This window comes from Episyrphus balteatus, chromosome 3 (genome assembly GCF_945859705.1).
Source record: "Episyrphus balteatus chromosome 3, idEpiBalt1.1, whole genome shotgun sequence".
Classification (NCBI taxonomy): domain Eukaryota; kingdom Metazoa; phylum Arthropoda; class Insecta; order Diptera; family Syrphidae; genus Episyrphus; species Episyrphus balteatus.
The window spans coordinates 32,631,558-32,653,788 of NC_079136.1; the positions used below are offsets into that span (position 1 = coordinate 32,631,558).

Below are 22,231 nucleotides of genomic sequence, written 5' to 3' on the forward strand. Positions count from 1 at the left end.
AGCCATTGTTCGTGCGACCCAGAGGTGCATTTTATTTTTATTTTTTTTTCTAAGGCTATTTTCAATGGTCATGTTGTTATTACAGGTCACAGCCAAGTAATACACCTTTCCACGAGATGTAAGTAAATAATAAACGAGATGGTTATTATTAACTGCTTCAGCTGAGCTAGTCAAGAACTTCTTTTTTTTATTTATTTTTTTTTTAAATGTCAACTTAAAACTAAAACTTATAATTAAGCAAAAAAAATTAAAATATACCAAAATTAGCCCATTCTTTTTTTTTTGGTGTAACCTAAGAAGCTACTATTTTAATGTTTTTAATTTTTTTTTTTTATAAATTATACGTAGTTTTTTTTTTTAATTGCTACAGATAAGAATATTTAACTTTAATAAGTAAGAATAACATAATTATATAACTACAAAAATATATAAAAAAAATGTAATAAGTAGAAATTGAATTATGTTCTAATTTTCACATATTCCAGGGTTAAAAAACAACAGGTTGTTAAACCCGTAATTGTAATGAGCTATAATTTGTGAATTTGTCTGTTCACGCAGCTCTTTGCCGATCAATTTTAACATATCCTCTAAGTGCATGTAGTGCGCATGTTTGGCTAAGATCTTACAAAAGACCTGTATGTAGTTTGATCCTTCAATTGGGTGTCGATATGATGGAAAACCTATAGTTGGAAAGAAAAAACTTGATTTGCTTAAAAAAAATTATTTAAAAAAAAAATTCCTTACCTCTAACCGTTCCATAGCAAACAAGAATATCTGATAGAACAGGTGGTGGCTTACAAACTGTAGGAAAGCAGCCGACCGTTTTATTTTCGGTAAGATTTTGTGATGCTTGTCTAATGTGGAAATATTTGGCATTAAAAAAGCAAAATTTAAAAATCCAAAGTAAGCTAAGTATTCCTACCTGCAGAAAGGAAAAACCATAACTTTAGGTTTACCAATCAAACTCTTGCAATTGGTTTCCGAGAAGAACTCTTCGATTTTCTTTACTTTGCACATTTCTCCATCACTAAATTGTACTCGGTCGTGCATGTCCTCCATCCCACCATGCGACATCACTGTCAAAACAAAAGATTCTGTTTTTTCCAAATATTCAGACTTTCTAAGTTTTTCTGATATTTCAAAAAACTGTTTTTTTGTAAGATTGTGATATGGAAAACATGTGAATCCGAATTCTTGAAACAAATGCAACAAACTTATTGAATCGTTTTTAGCACCAAGCCGTTCTTTAGCTTTATTTGGGAAATCTATGATGTTAACCATGAAGAAGATTCCCCGACTTTTTGTCTTCATTGGATAACTTGGCAGTCCATCTTGACCATAGTGTATTATTTTAGATTTTTTTACTTCGAAAACTTTAGGTAAATTTAAGTCTTCTGTGTTAATTGGGACTAAGTTTTTCTTGAGATCTGGTGCGGGTGGTATTTTGATGGAAATTGGTTGATCATGATCTTGATACGTTGAACTTAAGTCATAGAAACTATTTTTATTTTGTAGTATGATTAGATGACATGTTAATAATATAAATATTATTATTAATAATATTTTAATAATAGTGAATGCGTTCTTGATGATCTGAAAAGATAGAGAAGAAGAAAATATAGAGTATTTAATATAAAAATTGTATACATATTTTAGGTGCAGAACCTTGGAGTTTTGCCACCCCAGGCCAATTCAATTTTGGCGCCCCAGACTTAAAAAAAAAATTATGTGTGCGATTGACACGTGGTAGCAGTGAAACATTAAAAAATCATTTTTCTTGCAAAAAAAAAAATCGAAAAAATCTACCTTTTTTGTATTCCATCACCTTTAAATCTATTTTTTTAAATGACAACCTATAGTAAATTTGATATCATCTGAAAGCTTATTATTTCACCTTTTATATGACGTTTCAATCATATTCCTACAATGTGTACAAAAAAGTAAGAATTTTTTCAAGCCAACCAAATTTCAAACTGAGATTACAGTACTTCCCTACACTGGTGGCTGATCATCGGCAACAGATCTCCACAGGGGTTTTGATGTATTTTCCTTTGGCAATATTTATCTACTGCTTAGTACCTACTTAAAGATGCTTTGAACTAATTTTTCAATAGAGTAAAAGTAGTTCAAAGTAGTTTTAAGTACTAAGCAGTAGATAAATGTTCCCTGTTAATAGTCTCTACGAAGCCCTCAATGACTCCCGGGGTTGGTCTAAATTGTTCAAATTCTGCAACCATGCCTAAAATTTCTTATACTGCTCTAATACTTATTAACTTTTGTGCCACAAATCACTTCTAAAAAAAATGTTGGATTCGATTAAAGAAAGATTTACAATAATTCTTATCACCAGCCCAATCTAAGCTGCATATCAAATTTAAATATCATACTCTGCATTGAAATCTGCTGAAATTATGTAAAGTTGGTCCTCGATATGTTTGTATGTGACAATGAACCATATCCAAAATCCAAGCATTAAAAATGTTCTTTATCTTATGTCTAAATAAGTTCAGTTCTCTTTTGGCCACATAATGGAACCAAAGATACAAAGGTTAGATAAATTTGGTTTCTTGCCAATACTTTTAAATTACTTCACTCTTCGTCTTCTGTCTTAACCCATGAATGCTCGAAAAAATTATCAGTGAATGAAACGAACTGGAGACAGCTAGGGTCCGGCTGTGTGGTGGCTGGAGAGGCTTGTTGGTTGAGATCCATCTTGGACTGTGAGTGTGAGAGGGTTACCTTAAGTAAGAATGAACTATCGGGACCCATCATGGCGATCTAAACTCATTGGATCAATTAGATTTCTATGCACTGAATATTATAACAAAACTTGTTCTGAATATTTAAATTTAATTTTTTCCAGCCCAATGGAAATACTTCTGTTGATCATTTTTTTTAAGTCGTTTCAAATGGACCAAACGATGATGTCATAATATTTGCGATACTTCGGTTAGTTTGTCTTCACTAGAAATCTCAAAAACAACTTTCGACATAAAAACTGGCATTTTTTTTAACAAAAAATTATTAATAACTTTTGTATTTAAAGCGATACAAAAAAAAAAAGTACAGCAGAGTTTTAAAAAGTTTTAAGGTGAACAATATTATTTCGGAAGATGTTTTCATAATTTTGACAAAGTGCTGAAAACTTAAAAATTTTTTTTTTTTTGTTTTTTTTTTTACTTTTTTGACTTTTAGCCTTTTTAATATTCAGAATATGGAAAAAGTGTTCTTAACATAGGATGAACAGAAGTGTGCGTTAAATCAGGGTTATGATATTCACCCAATTCTCTATGGAATTAGGAAAAAAAAATTTGGAGTTGGTAGGTACAAACTGCTGGGTCGCCCATATATGAACAAATGAACATCATAAATAATGCACTTAATGGAGTTAGGGCATTGTCTCTGATTTATTCTCATTTATTTTGTTAGCCTGGGTCTTCAAATAAGTCAGAAAATTCAAAATGTACTTTTGATTTTTTTCATTTTATATGCAAATTGCTATATAAGATTTAGTGTTTCCCTCTATAATTCAAAAGTAAGAAAAAAAGAATTAGGGCCTTTACGAGATTATGGGCAGTATTATCTTCACAAGATGCACCAGATTTTGCTATTAATATATTGGTAATCCATTCTTTGAATATTTTTGAATTACTATTTATTATTAATAAATAATATACATATATTGTTAGAAATGACATTAAATTAAAAAGTCTTAACTGTCCATTTCAGAATTCCAAAGGATGGAAATATTTTATTTGGAAGTTATTTATATGTTGATCTTGATTAATCATTTTTCCAATCGATAGTAATAATAATTTTTGATTTTCGTTTTCAAAAACAGTTTTATTAATTATGTTCAACGAGGATTTTTCTAGATCAGAACAGGACAGGACAGCATAGTTTCGTGAGAAACGTCAGAACAAGTTAGAAAAGTCCTTTAAACGTCAGTTTTCAAAAAAAAAACAATTGTAAATTATACGAATTTTTTGGTTATCGTTTCCCGTTTTATTCTATTTTTTTTTTTTTGTGTTTTTACTGCGAAAAATATAATTAAAAATTGTTTTTAGTTATAAAAACCACGAGCAATCCTGTTCTAAACTGTTCTAGATTTGTCAATGAACAGCAAACTAGAAAAGTTTAGCACAGAAAAAAACTCAATGAACAGCAAAGAGCTGTACTTTTCTGCCTAGAACAGTCCAGCACAGCGTCAGCGAACATTTAGGGCGAAATTCATAGTCGTCACTCAAGTTGAGATATATCTTAAGCATTCGCTCAAGTGAATCCTTATTCATAGTCATCACTAAAGTCAAAAATTTTCTCAGGTGAACATTTGAGAATGCTTTTTTACTTAAGGAAACGCTTAAGTTTTTTTTTCAGTCAGTTGACATTAAAACGCAGGTGTCATTGCGAGCGTTTGTTTTTTGTATTTAACAATCAAATTTTGTACTAATTTTATAATAAAATAAATGAATCGCGAATATATTTTTGCATTTATTTATTTTTAAATATTGTTTAACCGCGACAAATCAAACCGATGTATGTAGACTTATTAAAAAAATGTTTTTTTTGAATTAACAGACAATTAATTCAAATCAGTCAAATTTTCGAGTCTGAGAAAAAAATACAAGATTTTTCTTTACTCAAGTGACAGCCCTATTTTCAATTCCCTTGAGCGATTGCTTGAAATATTTCTCAACTTACTGGAGTTGAGAAAAATCTTAACTTGTTGAGTAAGGACTATGAATTCCGATCTAAAACGCAAGTGTCATTGCGAGCGTTTGTTTTTTTGTTTTTAACAATTAAAAGGACCCCGCACATTTTGTATGGGAAGTGGCCCTCGGTGAAATTGTCTGAAATTTTAGTATGTTGTTGTCTTGAAGCTCTTGATCAAAAGTCGGTATGGACAGAAAGTCGAAAAATGGGCAGTTTTTAAGATAACGGGTTTTTTCCGGTGACCATCTCAAACCATTTATAAGGGATAGTAACTTTCTATATTGTGTTTTGCGTCATTTTTTAGTGGAATTCATAGGATTTTAGGGTCGCTGAATCCAAATCTGAAGTCCATTTTTCCTCATGCGGTCAGGTTTTCAAGTTAACCTCAAAAAGTATAACAGCCTTAAAAAATTTTTTTTTTTGATGTGGGAGTGCGACTATATTAATTATATGTTTTTTGGGTCGCTGAACCCGGATTTGAAGTGTATTTAATCCTATCACTTCAAGTTTTTGAGATAACCGCAAAAAAGTAACGAACAACTTTTTTGAGATTATCTCGAAAACTTGACGTGATAGGACAAAATAGACTTTGAATCTGGTTTCAGCGACCCAAAAAACATATAATTAATATAGTCGCACTCCCACATCAAAAAAAATTTTTTTTTGAGGCTGTGGCACTTTTTGAGGTTATCTTGAAAACCTGACCTCATGAGGCAAAATGGACTTCAGATTTGGATTCAGCGACCCTAAAAACCTATGAATTCCACTAAAAAAAGACGCAAAACACAATGTATAGAGTTACTATCCCTTATAAATGGTTTGAGATGGTCATCGGAAAAAACCCGTTATCTTAAAAACTGTCCATTTTTTTACTTTCTGCCCATACCGACTTTTGATCAAGAGCTTCAAGAGAACAAAATTCTAAAATTTCAGACAATTTCACCGAGGGCCACTTCCCATACAAAATGTGCGGGGTCCTTTGTACTAATTTTAAAATAAAATAAATGATTCGCGAATATTTGTTTGAGTTGTACGAGTGAGACGACGAATTCGAGGAGTATGTATGATATACTAAAAAAAAAATGTTTTTTTGATAACAGTTAATTCAAATCAGTCAAATTTTCAAGTTTGAGAAAAAATTTTCCTTAAAACAAGATTTTTCTTTACGCAAGTGACAGTCCTATTTTCAATCCCCTTGAGCGATTGCTTGAAATATTTCTCAACTTACTTACTTACAATATGTAACCCCCATTTAAAGATATTGGGCCACTTAATATTTTACCTTAAACGGCGTTTATAACGATGCACATAAAGCAAATTAAATGAATTTTTGTGAAACTTGTGATTATTAGATGGCTCATGTACATCCTCCTAGGTAAAATATTAAGTGGCCCAATATCTTTAAATGAGGGTTACATATTGTATTAACAATCCTATTAATTTGATCCCTTTACCACAAACTGCACAATTGCTTTTCATACTTTTACTTTTGCACCTCACTCCTTCAAAACATTAATTTGTATGAAAATTTAATAAAAAATAAAAGCAAACAATTTAAGTTTTGCATGAAAATTCAATATTCTATGGTAAATATAATTATTTTTTTGATTATTTTTGATTCTCATACGATGTATAAAATATATATGCGGTTTAAAAAAATGCAAAAATTTTCCATGTGGTGCAATATGGTACCACATGCACCACTAGCTTTCTCGCTAGAAAAAACACTCTTTGACCTGAAATTTTTTGATGGACATATTTTATTATTTTTTTCTATGGTATATGAAATGTCCACACAAAATTTTATCAACCTACCTACCACTTTTTTTCAAGGAGTACTTGGTAATATTCTGATTCTAGCTCTTTGAGTATAAGACAATTCATAAAGAGTCCAATAACTTTTTACATGATGGTCGAGACATTTTGGTATTGATTTTATTCGGTCGGGCGTTAGAAAATACCTCGAAATCATGTATCATATTAATAAAAATGTTTCATTGCCTATACTATGATATGCAACAAATCGAGTGCAACACAGAAAAAGTCTTGTATCTACTTTTCCGGATGGAATACAAGGTGGCCCAATATCTCATAATAACTCTTATATTGAGTACTACCAACGATGTTAATTTCATGCTTTTATCACAAAGTGCACAATTTTGTTGCTAAGCCGGCTCACTAATATTCTTATCAAGTACTTAAGCTGAATGAAAAATTCCAGATAAAAAAACTATATTACTCACGTATGAAAATGTATCTCCACAAAGACCAAAAAATCCATCGACCTTGTCGGGCTTTCGTTTTTCCTTGTCCTTTTCCATTGTTTAGCACAAAAATCTGAAAAAAAAAACAATAATTTATAGTTATGAGCATTTTTTTTTTGGTCAAATTAGATTTGTGTTAGCTTCCTTTGATATCCTCTATATTAAAACAAAATATTTAGGTGCATTCTTCCTTATCTGTATAAGTTTTTCGGATGACTCATTTTTTTCTAAACATTGCATTGTATTTGTAATTTATCATAAATCAAGTTTAAAATGTTTTCAGCCAACAGGTGTTCCAAAGAAAAAAAAAATTGAATGAAAGTTCTAGAACATGTTTGATCCTGTTAGGAGCATAATAGAAATTATGGACAATAGTGGCCAACTTTTGAGTTGGTTTTTATGAATTTCATATTTTATAAAAATATGGATTTGGCTGAGGACAATTTTTGTACAGACTTTTTTTCTTTATTTTCTTTCTCGTCAACATTTTCGGCTTATAGCTTACTTTATCTTTTTCATCACTAAATAAATAAAAAATAAACATTTTTCGGAATTTAAAATACGAGACACATATTTTGGCGGAAAACAAAATACCATTACCATTCCCCCAGAGCCCAGATAGTAAAAAAACACATACGCGTGCCGACCGGCTGGCAGACGATGCATACGATTAAGTATGCAAATTTTTTTTCTCGTCAAACAAAACAAAACAAAAAAAAATACAATTCGATCTTTTGGGTTGAGATTGCTGATACAAAAATTTATACCACTATAACTATCCGAGTTATTCTGTTATTCGAAATCAATAAAGAAGATTTTAGCCATTTCTTTTTATGAAAAAATTATTTCTTGTAACAATAATATGCATTTAATTTAATATTTTACATACACTTTACTCACTGATTGTTGGTTTTGGTTGCAGTTAATTTGATTAGCTGTTGACTCCGACACTTCCTCCTTCCTTCTGAAATCGTTATCAAAACGATCCAGCAAATTTGCAAAAAAACAGCAACATATATAACTTAACTTGTCTCTCTCTCTCTCTCTCTTGTTGTTTCTGGAATATTCCATGTTCACGATAAATTGCGCATGCGCTTATAAGCTCTATTTGAAATTTTAAATTTTAAATGCGCACCTATTTGTCAAAATTTGAACTATATATCAAAAAGCTTTGAGCTTTATTATACAATTTTGGTGCGCTAGGGATGGGCTTAACTGCTACTTTTCGATAACCGTAGCTACTTTGAAATAACAGTTAAGAATACATGTTACTGAAATAACAGTTAGTGAAATAATGTTCAGTAAAGAGAGAGAGTGCAATCCCATTATTTCGGCAATTTAATTAATAATATTATAATCAATTAAAACCAATCTGATTCTCATGTAGATGTTCTCTAGGTCTGTAAGAAAACAAATCCATAACTATTTAATTTTAAGTTGCGCGGTTTCTCCGCTACCCGCATTCGAACTTTTAGAAAACGTCATTTTTATGTTATTATAGTTTTGCATCTATTTAAGACAACTTTTTTATTTGAAACGGCATTTTAAAGCTTGAGAATAGTATTTTTTTGAATAAATATTAAAAAATTACGTATTAATTATCCCTGAATTAAAAACAATTTTTGAAAAATTACCTTTTTCTCCATATTTAAAATTTGTTAATTTAAGGGGTGATTCTTGGGTAGGGAATAGCTATATTCTAAGCTGACTTGTAAAAGATTGCAATCTTTTTTGTCAGTCTTTGCATTCCTTTGCATTCTTTTGCATTCTTTTTGCATTCTTTTGCATTCTTTTGATTTCATAATGATAAGTGGGTGACACCCGGGTCGGTGGATTTATGGATTTATGATATGCAATACCAAAAAATTTTTCAGCAAGTATGCGATCTTCTGTACTTTGAAGTCGTGTGCGAAACTACCTAAAAACACAAACATGTAAAATAACCTTGAATACATTTTTGAACATAAAATGCATCACTGCACCTTCCACGAGATAGAGTCTTGTGTCCATTCAAAGAAATAATGTTTTACACCAATGGGCCACGTCCCATACAAAATTGTTCTAAAAACCGAAAAATGCATTGCGTCATGCGTGAAAACTGGAGATGGAATAGCCTAATTAAACTTCCAACACCGTTATTATAATGTTTTTGATTCAATTTAATCTAGCAACTAGTCAAAATGTATACATTTATGAATTTTATTACATACATTTTTGAACATAAAACGCATCGCTGCACTTTCCCTGCACGAGAAACAGACTTTTGCCCATATAAAAAAACAATACACTCATCGAGACCTTTCATTTGATGTATATGTGTCAATGTGTTACACCTGTTACACCAATGGGCCACGTCCTATACAAAAGTGCCCAGTCTATTGAAAACAATTTTTTTCTAAAATTACTTGTTATACAAGAAAACTACTCGTATATATAAAATGAATGAAAAAATTAAATTAAAATTATTATTTTATGAATGTTTAAAAAAGTTCATAGTATTCTAAGCAACTTTTAACATAAGAGCATGTACCTACTGTACAATTGTACATACACACATATACAATATACATACATAATGTACGTGTGACCCAGACGTGCATTTATTTTTGTTATACTTTTTTTAATGGTCATGTTTTCGTCACATCCATGAAAATAAATCTTTCTACATGTAAGTAAGTAAAAAACGATTTGGTTAGTTTGCTGCTACAGCAGAGCCAGTCGAAAACTTTTTTTTGTATTTTTTTTTTTTCAAATGTCAACATAAATTAAGAACTAAAACTTATAAAATAAGAAAAAAAATGTAAATTATGTTTTATGTTTCACATATATGTATTCCTGGATTAAAATACAATAGTTTGTCGAATCCATAATTATAAAAAGCAGGTATTTGTATATCCTTATCTTTCAACTTTTTGCCGATCATTTTAAGCATGTTTTCCAAGTGCGTGTCATGGGCGTGTTCAGCAAGAGTCTCACAAAATTCCTGAATAAAGTTTGATCCTTTCTCAATGTCTAGCCATGATTGAAACCCTTTAGTTAGAAAGAATTAAATTGATTAGCTTGAAACCAGTGGTCGAATTACGGCATACGACTACAATTATACGTATAAGAAAAAGATAGAGACACATAGCGTCAATACGTTTACGTATACGTGTGTCATAATTCAACCCCAGATCCCAGATATTATTTTAAAAAAAAATACCTTACCTCTAATCGTTCCATAGCAAACGAGAATATCTGAAAAAACAGATTGTGGCTTATAAACTGAAGGCCAACAGTCGACCATTTTATTTTCGGGACGGTTTTCTGATGCATGTCTATTGTAGAATACACTTTTGGCATTAAAAAGTAAAATTTGAAAATCCAAAATAACTTAATATTTTTACCTGCAGAAAGGAAAAACCATTACTTTAGGTTTTCCACTTAGACTCTTGCATTTGGTTTCTGAAAAGAGGTCTTCTATTTTATCCACTTTGCACATTTTTCCATCACTAAATTGCACTCTATCGTGCATGTTTTCCATTTCGCCATGCGACATCACTACCAAAAAAAAAGATTCTGTTTTTTCCAAATATTCAGATTTTCTAAGTTTTCTTGATATATCAAAAAAATGTTTTTTCGTAAGATTGTGATATGAAAAACATGTGTATCCGAATTCTAGAAACAAATGTAGCAAACATTCTGAATCGTTTTTAGCACTTGGACGTTCAAGTTCTTTATTTGGGAAATCTATGATGTTGACCATGAGCAAAACGCCCCGATTTTGTGTCTGCATTGGGTAACTTGACAGTCCATCTTGACCATAGTGTATTCTTTTAGATTTTTTGACTTCGTAAACTTTAGCCAAATTTAAGTCTTCGCTAGTTATTGGGACTAATTTGTTGTTGGGATCTGGAGCGGGTATATACGTTGAACTTAAGTCATAGAAACTATTTTTATTTTGTAGCATAGCAAGAAAATATTATTAAAAATATTAAAATTATGATCTGAAAAATATAGAGAACGAGAAAATAGATTAGTTAATATAATATTGTATACAAATTATACATAATTTTGGATATCAGTTCGCATTGAGCAAAAAAAAAAAAAACAGAATTTTTCTTATCGAACATAATGCATTTGGGTTCATTAAGCCTAAAAATCACACTGGTTTCTTTCTAGAAGCTCTATTTTTTAGATATTTTAATTTTTCTCATTTTTTTTTTGGTGATTTCATACTATTTTTTTTTAGATTTTATTATTTCAAGCGTTTTAAAAGTTTTGTTGGAAAAATTTGTTACGAATGTAATGTATTTCGGTTCAGTAAGTAAAATCACAACAAAAACATTACTGTTAAAAAAGGAACCAAGTTCTCCTATGTTGAAATTATGCTGGCACAAAAAGTACTGAGATGGAAAAGTGTACCAAGTTCAAAAGTTTGGGTTCAAATTCGTATAAATAAAATTTCGATTGATCTCTTGACAATTTTTCTTTTAATTACCGATTTTTAAAGTTATTTCAAAAATTGCCAAGTAAACAATCGAAATTTTATTGATACGAATTTCAACCCAAACTTTTCTCAAATAAACTACCATCTCTACCATTCTAGGTACCAAGTTTCAAGATTCTACGATAATCAGAAGTGCTCTATAATATTTGATTAAAATTCAGCGGAAATGGGCGGTTGCTACGCCCCCTGGCTAAAATTCTCAAATTTTAATTTTTTTTCTTTGTATAATCTACCATTCTACCAAATTTCAATATTCTACGATAATCAGAAATGCTCTATAATATTTGATGAAAATTCAGTGGAAATGGGCGAATGTAAAATTTCAATTTTCTACGATGGCGAGAAGTTCTTCATAATTTTGATGATCTGTCAGTGAGTGAGTCAGTCAGTCAGCTACGGTTTTTGAGATTTTTGACGCCCTATATCTCAGAAACTACTCATCGTAGGAAGCTGAAATTTTGTGAGGAGTTTGGTTTTGACCAGCTTAACAAATGTAAGGAGTTTGAAATTTTTAGCATCTTTGGTTTGGAAGTTAGAGGAGGGTCTAAAATGGCCTGAGCTGTTTCCTGTAAATAAGGGTGTAGTGCCAAAGTTGCTAGAGAACTTGGCTGAGCACTACCGTGCCCCTTGATAAAAATACAAAAAAAAAAAAAAAACAAATTTAAATAAAAAAAAAATTTTACAAAAACAAAATTGTATGAATTTCTATGCCTTTTCATGTATGAATAATTCAAAAACTAGAACTGCTAGAAAAAAAACTAATATTATTTTTGGAATCAGCAACCTAAATTTTGTAAGAAATGATAAACAACGGTCTGGAAAATTGTTGTGTGTTGGGCAGTGTTATCTTTTCGCCCCAAAAAATTCTACTTGAATAATCTTAGCTCGCAAAAAAAAAATGGACGTATATGCACTTTTTTATTTGTTCTTGAAAGGGGCCTCCAAATATCAAAAGAGCACCCAAAATTTAGTCTAGCCCCGGCAAACCCGGCCTCTGGAGATACTTCGGTTTTAGCCCAGTCGAATTAAACATTTCAAATGAAAAAAATTAGATCGTGCAATTTTTTTTTTCATAGGACGGTAGAGGGGATCACTGAGAGCTTAAAACCAGTTTTTCGGAAAATCGACCTTGAGCCAAAGCCGCCATCTTGGATGAAAGGTAAAACACGTTTAGTGAATAACTCGGCCATGTTTTTGGGCATGAGAAATCTAGCTGCAATGTTAGTGAGGGTGTTTTCATAAACGTCTGCCTAACTTAGGCCTGCGCTAGTTGTGTTCATAAAGTCAGATCTGCGATCGGACTAACTTAGTCCAACTGCAGTTCTGCTGTTCATAAACGTCATTATGTCGTCAACATCGGGCAGATTGCGCAGCCAAAATTTTATTGCTGCAGAACTCACGAAGAAATTTATTTGCCTCTAGATTCGATTTTTTTTTTGTTAATAAATAAAAAAAAATGAAAAGCAAACATATTAATTAATTAGGGTGGTGCAAAAAATGTTTCCTTTTTCATTTTCCGAAAAATTTAAATTTTAATGACACAGACAATTTCTAAATCGTGTTTTTTGAGATGATGAGTTTATATTGATTTTTTCCGTATTAGGGTGGCTCTAAAAAATGTTATCCTCTAAAGTTGCTTGAATAATTCCAAAAAAATCAACGTGGATATTGTTTTGATCAAATTATCGATGAAAAAAAAAATTCCATTAGGGTGGTTCAATTTTTAATTAATTAGGTATTTAAAAAAAATTAATTTTCACTGCAGAGAAAGTTTGTAAAACATGTTGTGGGCATTTAAAAAAAAATTAATTTTCACTGCAGAGAAAGTTTGTAAAACATGTTGTTTAAAATATATTGTAAAATTGGGGTGGGTATTTTCGAATTAGGGGGCTCAGAAAAATGGTATACTTTTCATTTACGCTTGGAATTCAACCAAATTCAATTTAATCAATTTGACATGAATTTAATATTATTATAGCAAAAACGCACTTAACAAACTTTCTGTGCACTAAAAATATTTTTTTTTCAAACGCAAAAAAAAAACTTTCTTGAACACCCTAATTAAAAATATTTTTTCCATAGATAATTTGTTTCAAATGTGAACCACTCGGTGTTTTTATTATTTTTTTTAGAAGAAAGTATGTATTTTTTTCGAGCCAGCCTAATGTAACACGGTTTACAAATTTTTCGTGTTATTAAAAACAATATTTTCGGAAACCGAAAAGTAAATATTTTTTTGCTTATTAAACAAAACTCATTCTGTGGTAATTTTTATATTTTTTTTTTTTCTGGCGTTTATGAACTCAGTGACTGCTGAAAATTGTACCAACGCAGGCCTGCAAACATTCTGCAGAATTGGTGTGTTCAGCAAAGCAGAAAGACGATTGGACTAACGTAGATTTCCGACGTTTATGAAAACACCCTGAGTTATAAACAATTTTTTCCTTTTCAGCTTAATTTTTTGTACATCCCGACTGGGCTATTTATTTGTCTTCGCTCAGACTTTATGTGCTAGAAGATCTATGCCAAATAGTCTTCGAACGAACGAGGCATATTTTGGATCGTTTTCATGAAGAAATCTTTAATTAGGTACCTATTCAATATCCTATTTTGAACCTGACGGATAGTTTTATTTCTTTATCATTACTTCTACAAACTCCAAACAAATTCAAAAGATATAAAAGTCAAGTGCATACTGCTACAAAAAAAAAAAAAAAAAAACAAAAAACAAAAAAAAAACATCTTTTTTCAATTTCAATGAAAAAAAATATTATGGCTTTATTCCCCTTTCAAAATAAACGATTGAAATAAACGATTGAAATGACTATATAAATACAGTGGAATCTCGCTAACTTGAACACATACTAAACCAGGCTTGTTCAAGTTATTGGATTGTTCAAGTAACTGGAACATAAAAAAGTCTTCGTTTTTTGTATGAATTCAATTTGTTTTATAAATTAATGTAAATGACACAAAACGCAATTACAAACGTAGTTACTACATTGAGGGAATTCAAATTTATGTTGAAAAAAAAAAATAATTGTTAAAGTTATAGAGCTTCAAAGATTTTAGTTGTTCAACTTATAGAATCAGCAATACAAAAGTTGAAGAAAATAGCATGTTTAAGATATTGGATTGTTCAAGTTATCGTATGTTCAAGTTAGCGAGAGTCTACTGTATGTGTATTATAAGAAAATCAACTGATCACTTTTTTTTGGTTAAACTGTTTATTCGTGTATTCTTATCAGGTAGGCACTTAGCCTGCATAGAAAATTCCAGATAAAAAAAAACTATATTACTCACTCTATAAAATGAAAAATCTTTTCCTCTTTTTCCATCGTCATTGTCCATTGTTTCGTACAAGATCTGAACAAAAAAAAATATAATTTTTGGTTATGTAAATATTTCTGGTCAAATTAAATGCGTGTTAGCTTAGAATCGGCTGGACAGCTTTCATCCAACAGGTGTTCAAACAAAAAAAAAAATTGGCACGAAAATTCTAGAACATAATATTTCATTCTGTTAGCTTGTAGGAGCATAAAGACAATAGTAGCCAGTTTTTGAATTGGTTTTTTTTTATGAAGTTCATAATTTTATAAAATATGGATCTGGACGAGGACAGTTTTTTTTTTTTTTTGTCATTTTTTGTACCTTTTTTTTATTTCTCGTCAACCTTTTCGACTTAAAGCTTACTTCATCTTTTTCATCAAAAGTCGAAAAAAAGAAACATTTTCAGAATTTAAAATACGAGACATATTTTGACGAAAAACTAACTACTATCATTGCCATTCCGGCCGGCCGGCAGACGATGCACACGATTGTATTCAAATTTTTTTTCTCGCCAAACTAAACATACAAAAAGTTAGAATGTTATTATGTGAGTCGAAAACAATAAAAAAGATTTTAGCAATTTACTACTTTTTGTGAAAAAATAATTTCTTGTAACAATAATGAGCATTTTATTTAATATTTTACATACACTTCACTCGCTGATTGTTGGTTTTAGTTGCAGTTAATTTGTTTAGCTGTTGACTCCTACACTCTCTCCTTCCTTCTGAAATTTCGATCAAAGCGATCCAGCGAATTTGCAAAAAAAACAGCAACACCAAAATCAATTCATATACATACATATCTTTGTCTCTCTCTCTTGTTGTTTCTGGAATATTCCATGTTCACAATATATTGCGCATGCGCCTATGGGCTTTATTTGAAATTTTTAAGTTTAAATACGCAAATGTTCGTCAAAATTTGAACTATTTCAAGCAAATTTGAGCTTTATCATACCATTGTAGTGCGCTTTGCGCTATGGATGGGCTTAGCTGGTATTTTAACTGTTGCCACATTGAAGTAACAGTTATAAATACCTATTAGTGAAATAACAGTTGTTGAAATATTGTTCAGTGAAGAGAGCGCCATTATTTCGGGCATTAAATTAATAATACTTATGGCGTTTTTAATTGGCAATCTGGAAGCAAAAAAAAGCAATCTGAAAGCGTTCAATTGGGCAAAACTGACAGTTCTGATTCTGAAAAAAAGAGAATTTCTCTTCTGGTTTTAAAAACAGAATCAGAAGCAGAATCACTCACACATTCATAGAGCAGCACAAAATGTTTTTGCAGCATAAAAACAAATGAAATTTGGCGCGAATACACGTATATGTGACACAAGTCAAACTCAACCAAGACATTCACACCAAACATCAGACTCTTCAGAATAAAAAAAACTGTTCAATTGGGATTCCGAATCGAAGAACAATTCCGGATTGCCAATTAAAAACGCCATTAACCTGTTTATAACCAATCTGATTCTCATTTATTATTTTCTTTTATTTGTTTATTGCAATGTAATAGGTTTTTATCTTTTTTGTGCATAAAGAATACACATTAATTCTAGTTAATTTGAGATTGAATTCAGATTTTCAAAATGAACATCTTAAGACAGAACTCGCAATATACTGAAAATTTCGTACAATTTTCGTCATTTTTTCGTTAAAATTTCATCAGATCTAAACCAGAGGTACCCAGAATATCGGAAACTTTCGTATGTTTTACCCCCAAAACCCATTTCTTTAAATTTAAAATTTTTTTCATTGGCCATTGACGACAAATGATTCTTTTTTTCGTTGAGATTCGGCATATCTAGACACAGAAAAAAAAATAGTCATTTTTAACCATTTTTTAACAATTTCCATAGTTAAAATCGGGATAGCTATTTTAAATAGTTAAAAATAGTTATTTGTGACTATTTTAATAGTCAGTCGAAGTATTTTCCAAATTAAATATTAAATAAGCAATTTTAACTATTAAAATAGTTATTTGTCATTTGTGACTATTTAAATAGTCAGATTTAGGGAGGAGCTATGGGCCTATATAAAATGCATTTTTTTACAGGGGGAGGAGGGAAGTTAATCTCCCTCCGCTTACAAGAGGGGAAATTATATAAAAAAAAACACTAAAAATAAAAAAAAAAATATTAAATATTTTTTTACTTGCGATATAGGTACTATAGGGCAAGTTTAGGATTCGCAAAAAAAATCGAACTCGAGATAACAATTTTACATGACATTACAATGATGGAGAATGCCAAAAAAGTGGGTCCGGCAATTCTGTCTGTCTGTGTGTCTGTCTCTATCTGGAGCGCAGCCTAAACGAGTGAAGTGATTTTCTTCAAACTTGGTATTTAGTAACTTTTTGTGATTCCCTAGAGGGGAAATTGAAATTTTATTTTTATGACCAAAACTAACGGTACCTGCCATATAACGGAAATAGAGAAGTTAATATTTTTCAAAAACGGCTCTAACAATATTAAATAAAATTTTTGTGTGTAGTACTACACATGAGAGCCAACTTTTGAAATATAAAGAATATTTTTTATACCGTTATAAACGGTACCTGCCATAGATCGGTTTTTTTGGTTTCTAAATATCTCGTACAAGAATCACCCGATTTCAACGAAAATTTTTATACAAAAGCGTTAAAGTAGAAATAATATTAAAATTTAAGAAAATTTTCAAAAAACACATTTTTGGATTTTTAAAAAATACTTTAAAATTTTTTGTTCGAAAAATTAATTTTTTGAAAACGGGTTTACGAAAAATTTTGAAATTTCGTTTTTATTTGTAAATTAATTATTTCTTCGAAATGGCATACCAACTTTTTTTTTAAAAATGTTAGAAAATTTTTATATATAAAAAATTATTTTTTTAAAAAACGGCTGCAACGATTTTCGAATTTTTTTTTCTAAAAATACCTTTTCATACAAGAAATCAGATGGCATACTTCGTTTTGTGATCAAAACCTTAAAAAACGGTGTTTTATTAATTATAAAAAGAGATTTTATGTACTTTTTTACATACCTATTGGGAAATGTTTTAATTAAATCTAATAATAACACGGTGTAACACTCAAAATATACGCGGGCGGAGACCTATCAGGTTTTGTAGAGCTAGTCGCACTGAATACGAAACGGTATTTGAAAATCCCGTAACACCCCCAAAATCTGGAGTTACGGGCAAAAAACGGTTTTTTGGACCTTCACCCATTGAAAAAATTCTAGCTTCGACAATTTTTTACCCATTTTCGATTTTTTTACAGTTTCTAATAGAAGATAAATATACCTTTTTAACAATGTATAAAACATGTAACTCGGTTAAACCACTTAGAATTTATAAGATGTCAAAGTTCAAAAATTCAATTTTTTTTGTCATTTGCCCAACTTCGGCATCAATTTAAAGTATATGTTTTCAAAACAACATGCTATTTAAAAAATATATTCTAAAACAATATCTATTTCCCAATTGATCGATGTATTTTTTATGAAAATCACTTCAAAATTGGCTTAGAAAAAAAAATTTTTCAATTTCAACCCAGATACAGAAATTCGAACTTTTAGGTATAGAACAAAAATGTTGTTTCGGCACGTAGTAGGATAAGTTGGAGGCCAGGATTTGATGAAGGGTTTTTGTAGAGGAGCTCAATACAAACATTTTTTTTCTTTAAGAGGGGGGTCTATCTCCCCCCGTTTAGGTGGGAGGGGCATTTTTCTAAAAAAAAATTATCAAAATAAAAAAACATTATTAAAAAACAACGGCAACACTTACAGTAATAAATGATACCATTTCCAAAAGGCAAAATTGTGCATTTGATTCTTATTTTTAAATCAATATAATATTACCAATAGTTTTTGAAATAATCGATTTCAAAGTTAAAAATAGGGGAAAAAAAATTTTTTTAAACTCATTTTATACTATTTTTGTCCAGACTGCGAATTTTAGAAAAAAAAATTACTTACACAGAAAACTGCCTCAATTGATTCCTTATCGAACCGTGAAAACTATATGTTTCTATGTCTTCTAGTTTTTGGGAAAATTGAAAAAAAATATTTTATCAGATTTTTCTTTTTTCAAAATATTTTTTGTTTTTATTTGTTTTTATTTTTCAATTTTCTTAAAAACTATAAGACATAGAAACATATAGTTTTCACGGTTCGATAAGGAATCAATTGAGGCAGTTCTCTGTGTAAGTAATTTTTTTTACTAAAATTCGCAGTCTGGACAAAAATAGTATAAAATGAGTTTAAAAAAATTTGTTTCCCCTATTTTTAACTTTGAAATCGATTATTTCAAAAACTATTGGTAATATTATATTGATTTAAAAATAAGAATCAAATGCACAATTTTGCCTTTTGGAAATGGTATCATTTATTACTGTAAGTGTTGCCGTTGTTTTTTAATAATGTTTTTTTATTTTGATAATTTTTTTTTAGAAAAATGCCCCTCCCACCTAAACGGGGGGAGATAGACCCCCCTCTTAAAGAAAAAAAATGTTTGTATTGAGCTCCTCTACAAAAACCCTTCATCAAATCCTGGCCTCCAACTTATCCTACTACGTGCCGAAACAACATTTTTGTTCTATACCTAAAAGTTCGAATTTCTGTATCTGGGTTGAAATTGAAAAATTTTTTTTTCTAAGCCAATTTTGAAGTGATTTTCATAAAAAATACATCGATCAATTGGGAAATAGATATAGTTTTAGAATATATTTTTTAAATAGCATGTTGTTTTGAAAACATATACTTTAAATTGATGCCGAAGTTGGGCAAATGACAAAAAAAATTGAATTTTTGAACTTTGACATCTTATAAATTCTAAGTGGTTTAACTGAGTTACATGTTTTATACATTGTTAAAAAGGTATATTTATCTTCTATTAGAAACTGTAAAAAAATCGAAAATGGGTAAAAAATTGTCGAAGCTAGAATTTTTTCAATGGGTGAAGGTCCAAAAAACCGTTTTTTGCCCGTAACTCCAGATTTTGGGGGTGTTAGGGGATTTTCAAATACCGTTTCGTATTCAGTGCAACTAGCTCTACAAAACCTGATAGGTCTCCGCCCGCGTATATTTTAAAACCTCATTTTTCGAACACCGTGTAATTTTGCCTCATTTTTTTTATAAAAAGCTTTAAGATAAGATCTACTTTTACCATAAGAGCAAGTACGTGCGACCCCAGTCGTTCAATTTATTTTATTTAGAATCGTTTTTTATACAATGTCCCAAGAGTAGGTACCTAATGGTTCCAAAGAAATACGCTGATTGGCAGCTTGGCTGCACTCTCTGTTGATAAATTGATTTTTGTTTCACTGAAAAATTTGTTAATAAATTTGAACAATTAATAAATTATTTAATTATTTTATTTCTTACCTTTATTTGCAGCAACATCCTGAAAAAGTTTTTATGATTTCACACTGGTTTTCCTCGAAAATAAAAACTTTTGTTTAAAAAGAATTAAACGAACAAAAGGTTTAATTCTTTTTAAACAAAAGTCTCCATTTTTGAACACACACGACTTGAAACTTGTATACTCGCACTCAGGGGCGTACGTTGAGTTGTCGAGGCCCGGGGCAAGACTACATTTTTGGGGCCCTTTTGATATAGAAAATAAGAACAAATAAAAAAGTACGTATAGGACCACTTATTTTTTTGGGGCCCCTGATGTTCCTATCATTTGTTGATCGTTAAAATTATGTAAGTAACATTTTTTGGGGCCCCAAGATAATATGTAATTTTTCTTCCAAAAAATCAATTTATTTTTTTGGGACACCTGAGGTAATAATTTTTTTTAAATGAAATATTATGTGGCTGGCTACCAATTCGCTGAAAAATATAATTTGTCTCTTTTGTGTCCGGAGTGATTCATGTCAAGTATATTATCTTTTTGTTTCGATAATTTTTTAACCAGTTGCCTTCTCTGCCTTGTCTCCCTACGGGACCCTGGCGTGTTGAGGGCCCCAGGGCACCGCCCCACTTGCCCCAATGGTGTGTACGCCCCTGCTCGCACTGGCACGCTTCGACATCTTGTCATTTGTAACTATACAACATCTTGTTTTCTGTAACTTTACAAAATAGGTAGTTACTTTTAACTATTTTTGCATGTGACTATTATAGTTGTCATTTTTAACTATTTTATAACTATTTTCTGGTAAAAAAATAGTTATCCTCCAAATTTCATTACATTCTACAAAGTGACTATGCTTTTTCCCTGAGTGTAGTAGTAACTACTCACGGATGCATTAAAGTGCTTCAACTTTTTGTGTGAAATTATTTCGAAGAACTTCAGAGTAACCCAATGGAACGTATATTTCCATTTTGTGATTCCTCTTCATTTACTGAGAGTTTCATATTTTTTTTTTTTGAAAATAACGGCTAATTTTAGTTACCACAGTGGTGTCAATCCGAGCTTGTAGACAAACCCACATGACGTCAGAAGTTTGCCATCACCTTGCGGGTTAACTCTCTGATATCTACTATCATAATCATTTAAAGTAGCTATACCTTAGAAGAAAGCTATTCCATAACCTATTCAGTCGCCCTCGAAGCATTTTTTTTTTTACCAAAAACGACAATTAATTAATGTTTTTTAGTTTTTACACGCTCCGAGGCATATAATTTGGCCATAACTATAGAAAAGAAACTACTTCTACGTCAGACAGATACCCCAAGCCTCAGGAGCGCTCTAGCATGAAAGACCATGTTTTGGAATGGCTTAAAGGTCGAGAAGTCGCTTCAATCGCTGCTTGAATACGTTGCGCCGAATACGTTGCAATAGCAAGAAGTTGGATCAATTTGAAATAAGTTACGTTATCGTTGATTTTCCGAGTAAATTCTTCCGCTACCGTTTCATCATTTGGAAGACTCCTTCGTTTAAATTGGGAAAGGCTATAGTTAAAAGACGCAAACAGCGCAATAGCAGATGAATACAAACTGATAAATGGAACTTACAAAATTAAATTTTTTTTTTAGGTTACTTTTTTATTGGTATAATTTAGCAAAAATTAAACTCCAAAATAATCTCACACGTTTTACAATTTGTTTACTATTTTTTTTTTTTTTCATATTTATTGGGCCAAACCGTCTTTTAAAAATGATGAAACGTAAAAGTTTTTGGCGATTGGTTTTCGTTTTTAATGTTTTAAAAAAAAATTAAGAGGAATTTCTTATCGAAATTTTTAAGCTCCATCATTTTTGAAGAAGAAAATTTGACCACTGAAACCCTGGGTTGCCAAATTCACCAACGTATAAATCAATTTTGTTGAATCTGATGGAAAATGCAAATCCAATCTTCGTCAGTTAGAAACCACACAACTAACAATTTTACTTCTATAAAGCTTTAAAGATGGTAAAATTGTTAGTTGAGTACTCCTCCATTTTTTCAAACGAAATTCAAACTTGTATTAATGCATCATCATTCATAAAATAATTGTTGTATATA

General features: G+C 30.6%; 2 protein-coding genes across 5 annotated transcripts; both read right to left on the reverse strand.

The window, feature by feature from the left end:
* Nucleotides 1-465: 465 nt before the first annotated feature.
* LOC129916450 (caspase Dronc-like) lies at nucleotides 466-15,496 on the reverse strand. Of its 4 annotated transcripts, none has more exons than XM_055996423.1 (5): nucleotides 15,457-15,496; nucleotides 6,957-7,050; nucleotides 923-1,593; nucleotides 745-854; nucleotides 466-680 (listed from the first exon to the last, which is right to left on the reverse strand). In XM_055996423.1, exons 2-5 carry the CDS (start codon nucleotides 7,032-7,034, stop codon nucleotides 466-468), a joined length of 1,074 nt encoding a protein of 357 aa, XP_055852398.1. In that variant the 5' UTR covers nucleotides 7,035-7,050; nucleotides 15,457-15,496. The 4 variants fall into 4 exon arrangements, with proteins under 4 accessions (XP_055852398.1, XP_055852397.1, XP_055852399.1 ...); XM_055996422.1 differs by lacking the exon at nucleotides 15,457-15,496 and adding an exon at nucleotides 7,878-7,950; XM_055996424.1 differs by lacking the exon at nucleotides 15,457-15,496 and adding an exon at nucleotides 7,867-7,939.
* Nucleotides 9,790-10,957, reverse strand: LOC129914912 (caspase Dronc-like). Its single transcript, XM_055994362.1, has 3 exons — nucleotides 10,364-10,957; nucleotides 10,185-10,294; nucleotides 9,790-10,007 (listed from the first exon to the last, which is right to left on the reverse strand). Exons 1-3 carry the CDS (start codon nucleotides 10,924-10,926, stop codon nucleotides 9,790-9,792), a joined length of 891 nt encoding a protein of 296 aa, XP_055850337.1. The 5' UTR covers nucleotides 10,927-10,957.
* Nucleotides 15,497-22,231: the final 6,735 nt, after the last annotated feature.

Coding starts and splice junctions, on each gene's coding strand:
- LOC129914912 (XM_055994362.1), bottom strand. CDS start 10,926: ATGCTACAAAATAAAAATAGTTTCTATGACTTAAGTTCAACGTATATA. Junction 10,295..10,363: donor ATGGTTTTTCCTTTCTGCAG/GTAAAAATATTA, acceptor ATTCTACAATAG/ACATGCATCAGAAAACCGTC. Junction 10,008..10,184: donor TTGCTATGGAACGATTAGAG/GTAAGGTATTTT, acceptor TTCTAACTAAAG/GGTTTCAATCATGGCTAGAC.
- LOC129916450 (XM_055996423.1), bottom strand. CDS start 7,034: ATGGAAAAGGACAAGGAAAAACGAAAGCCCGACAAGGTCGATGGATTT. Junction 1,594..6,956: donor GTGGAGATACATTTTCATAC/GTGAGTAATATA, acceptor CTATCTTTTCAG/ATCATCAAGAACGCATTCAC. Junction 681..744: donor TTGCTATGGAACGGTTAGAG/GTAAGGAATTTT, acceptor TTCCAACTATAG/GTTTTCCATCATATCGACAC.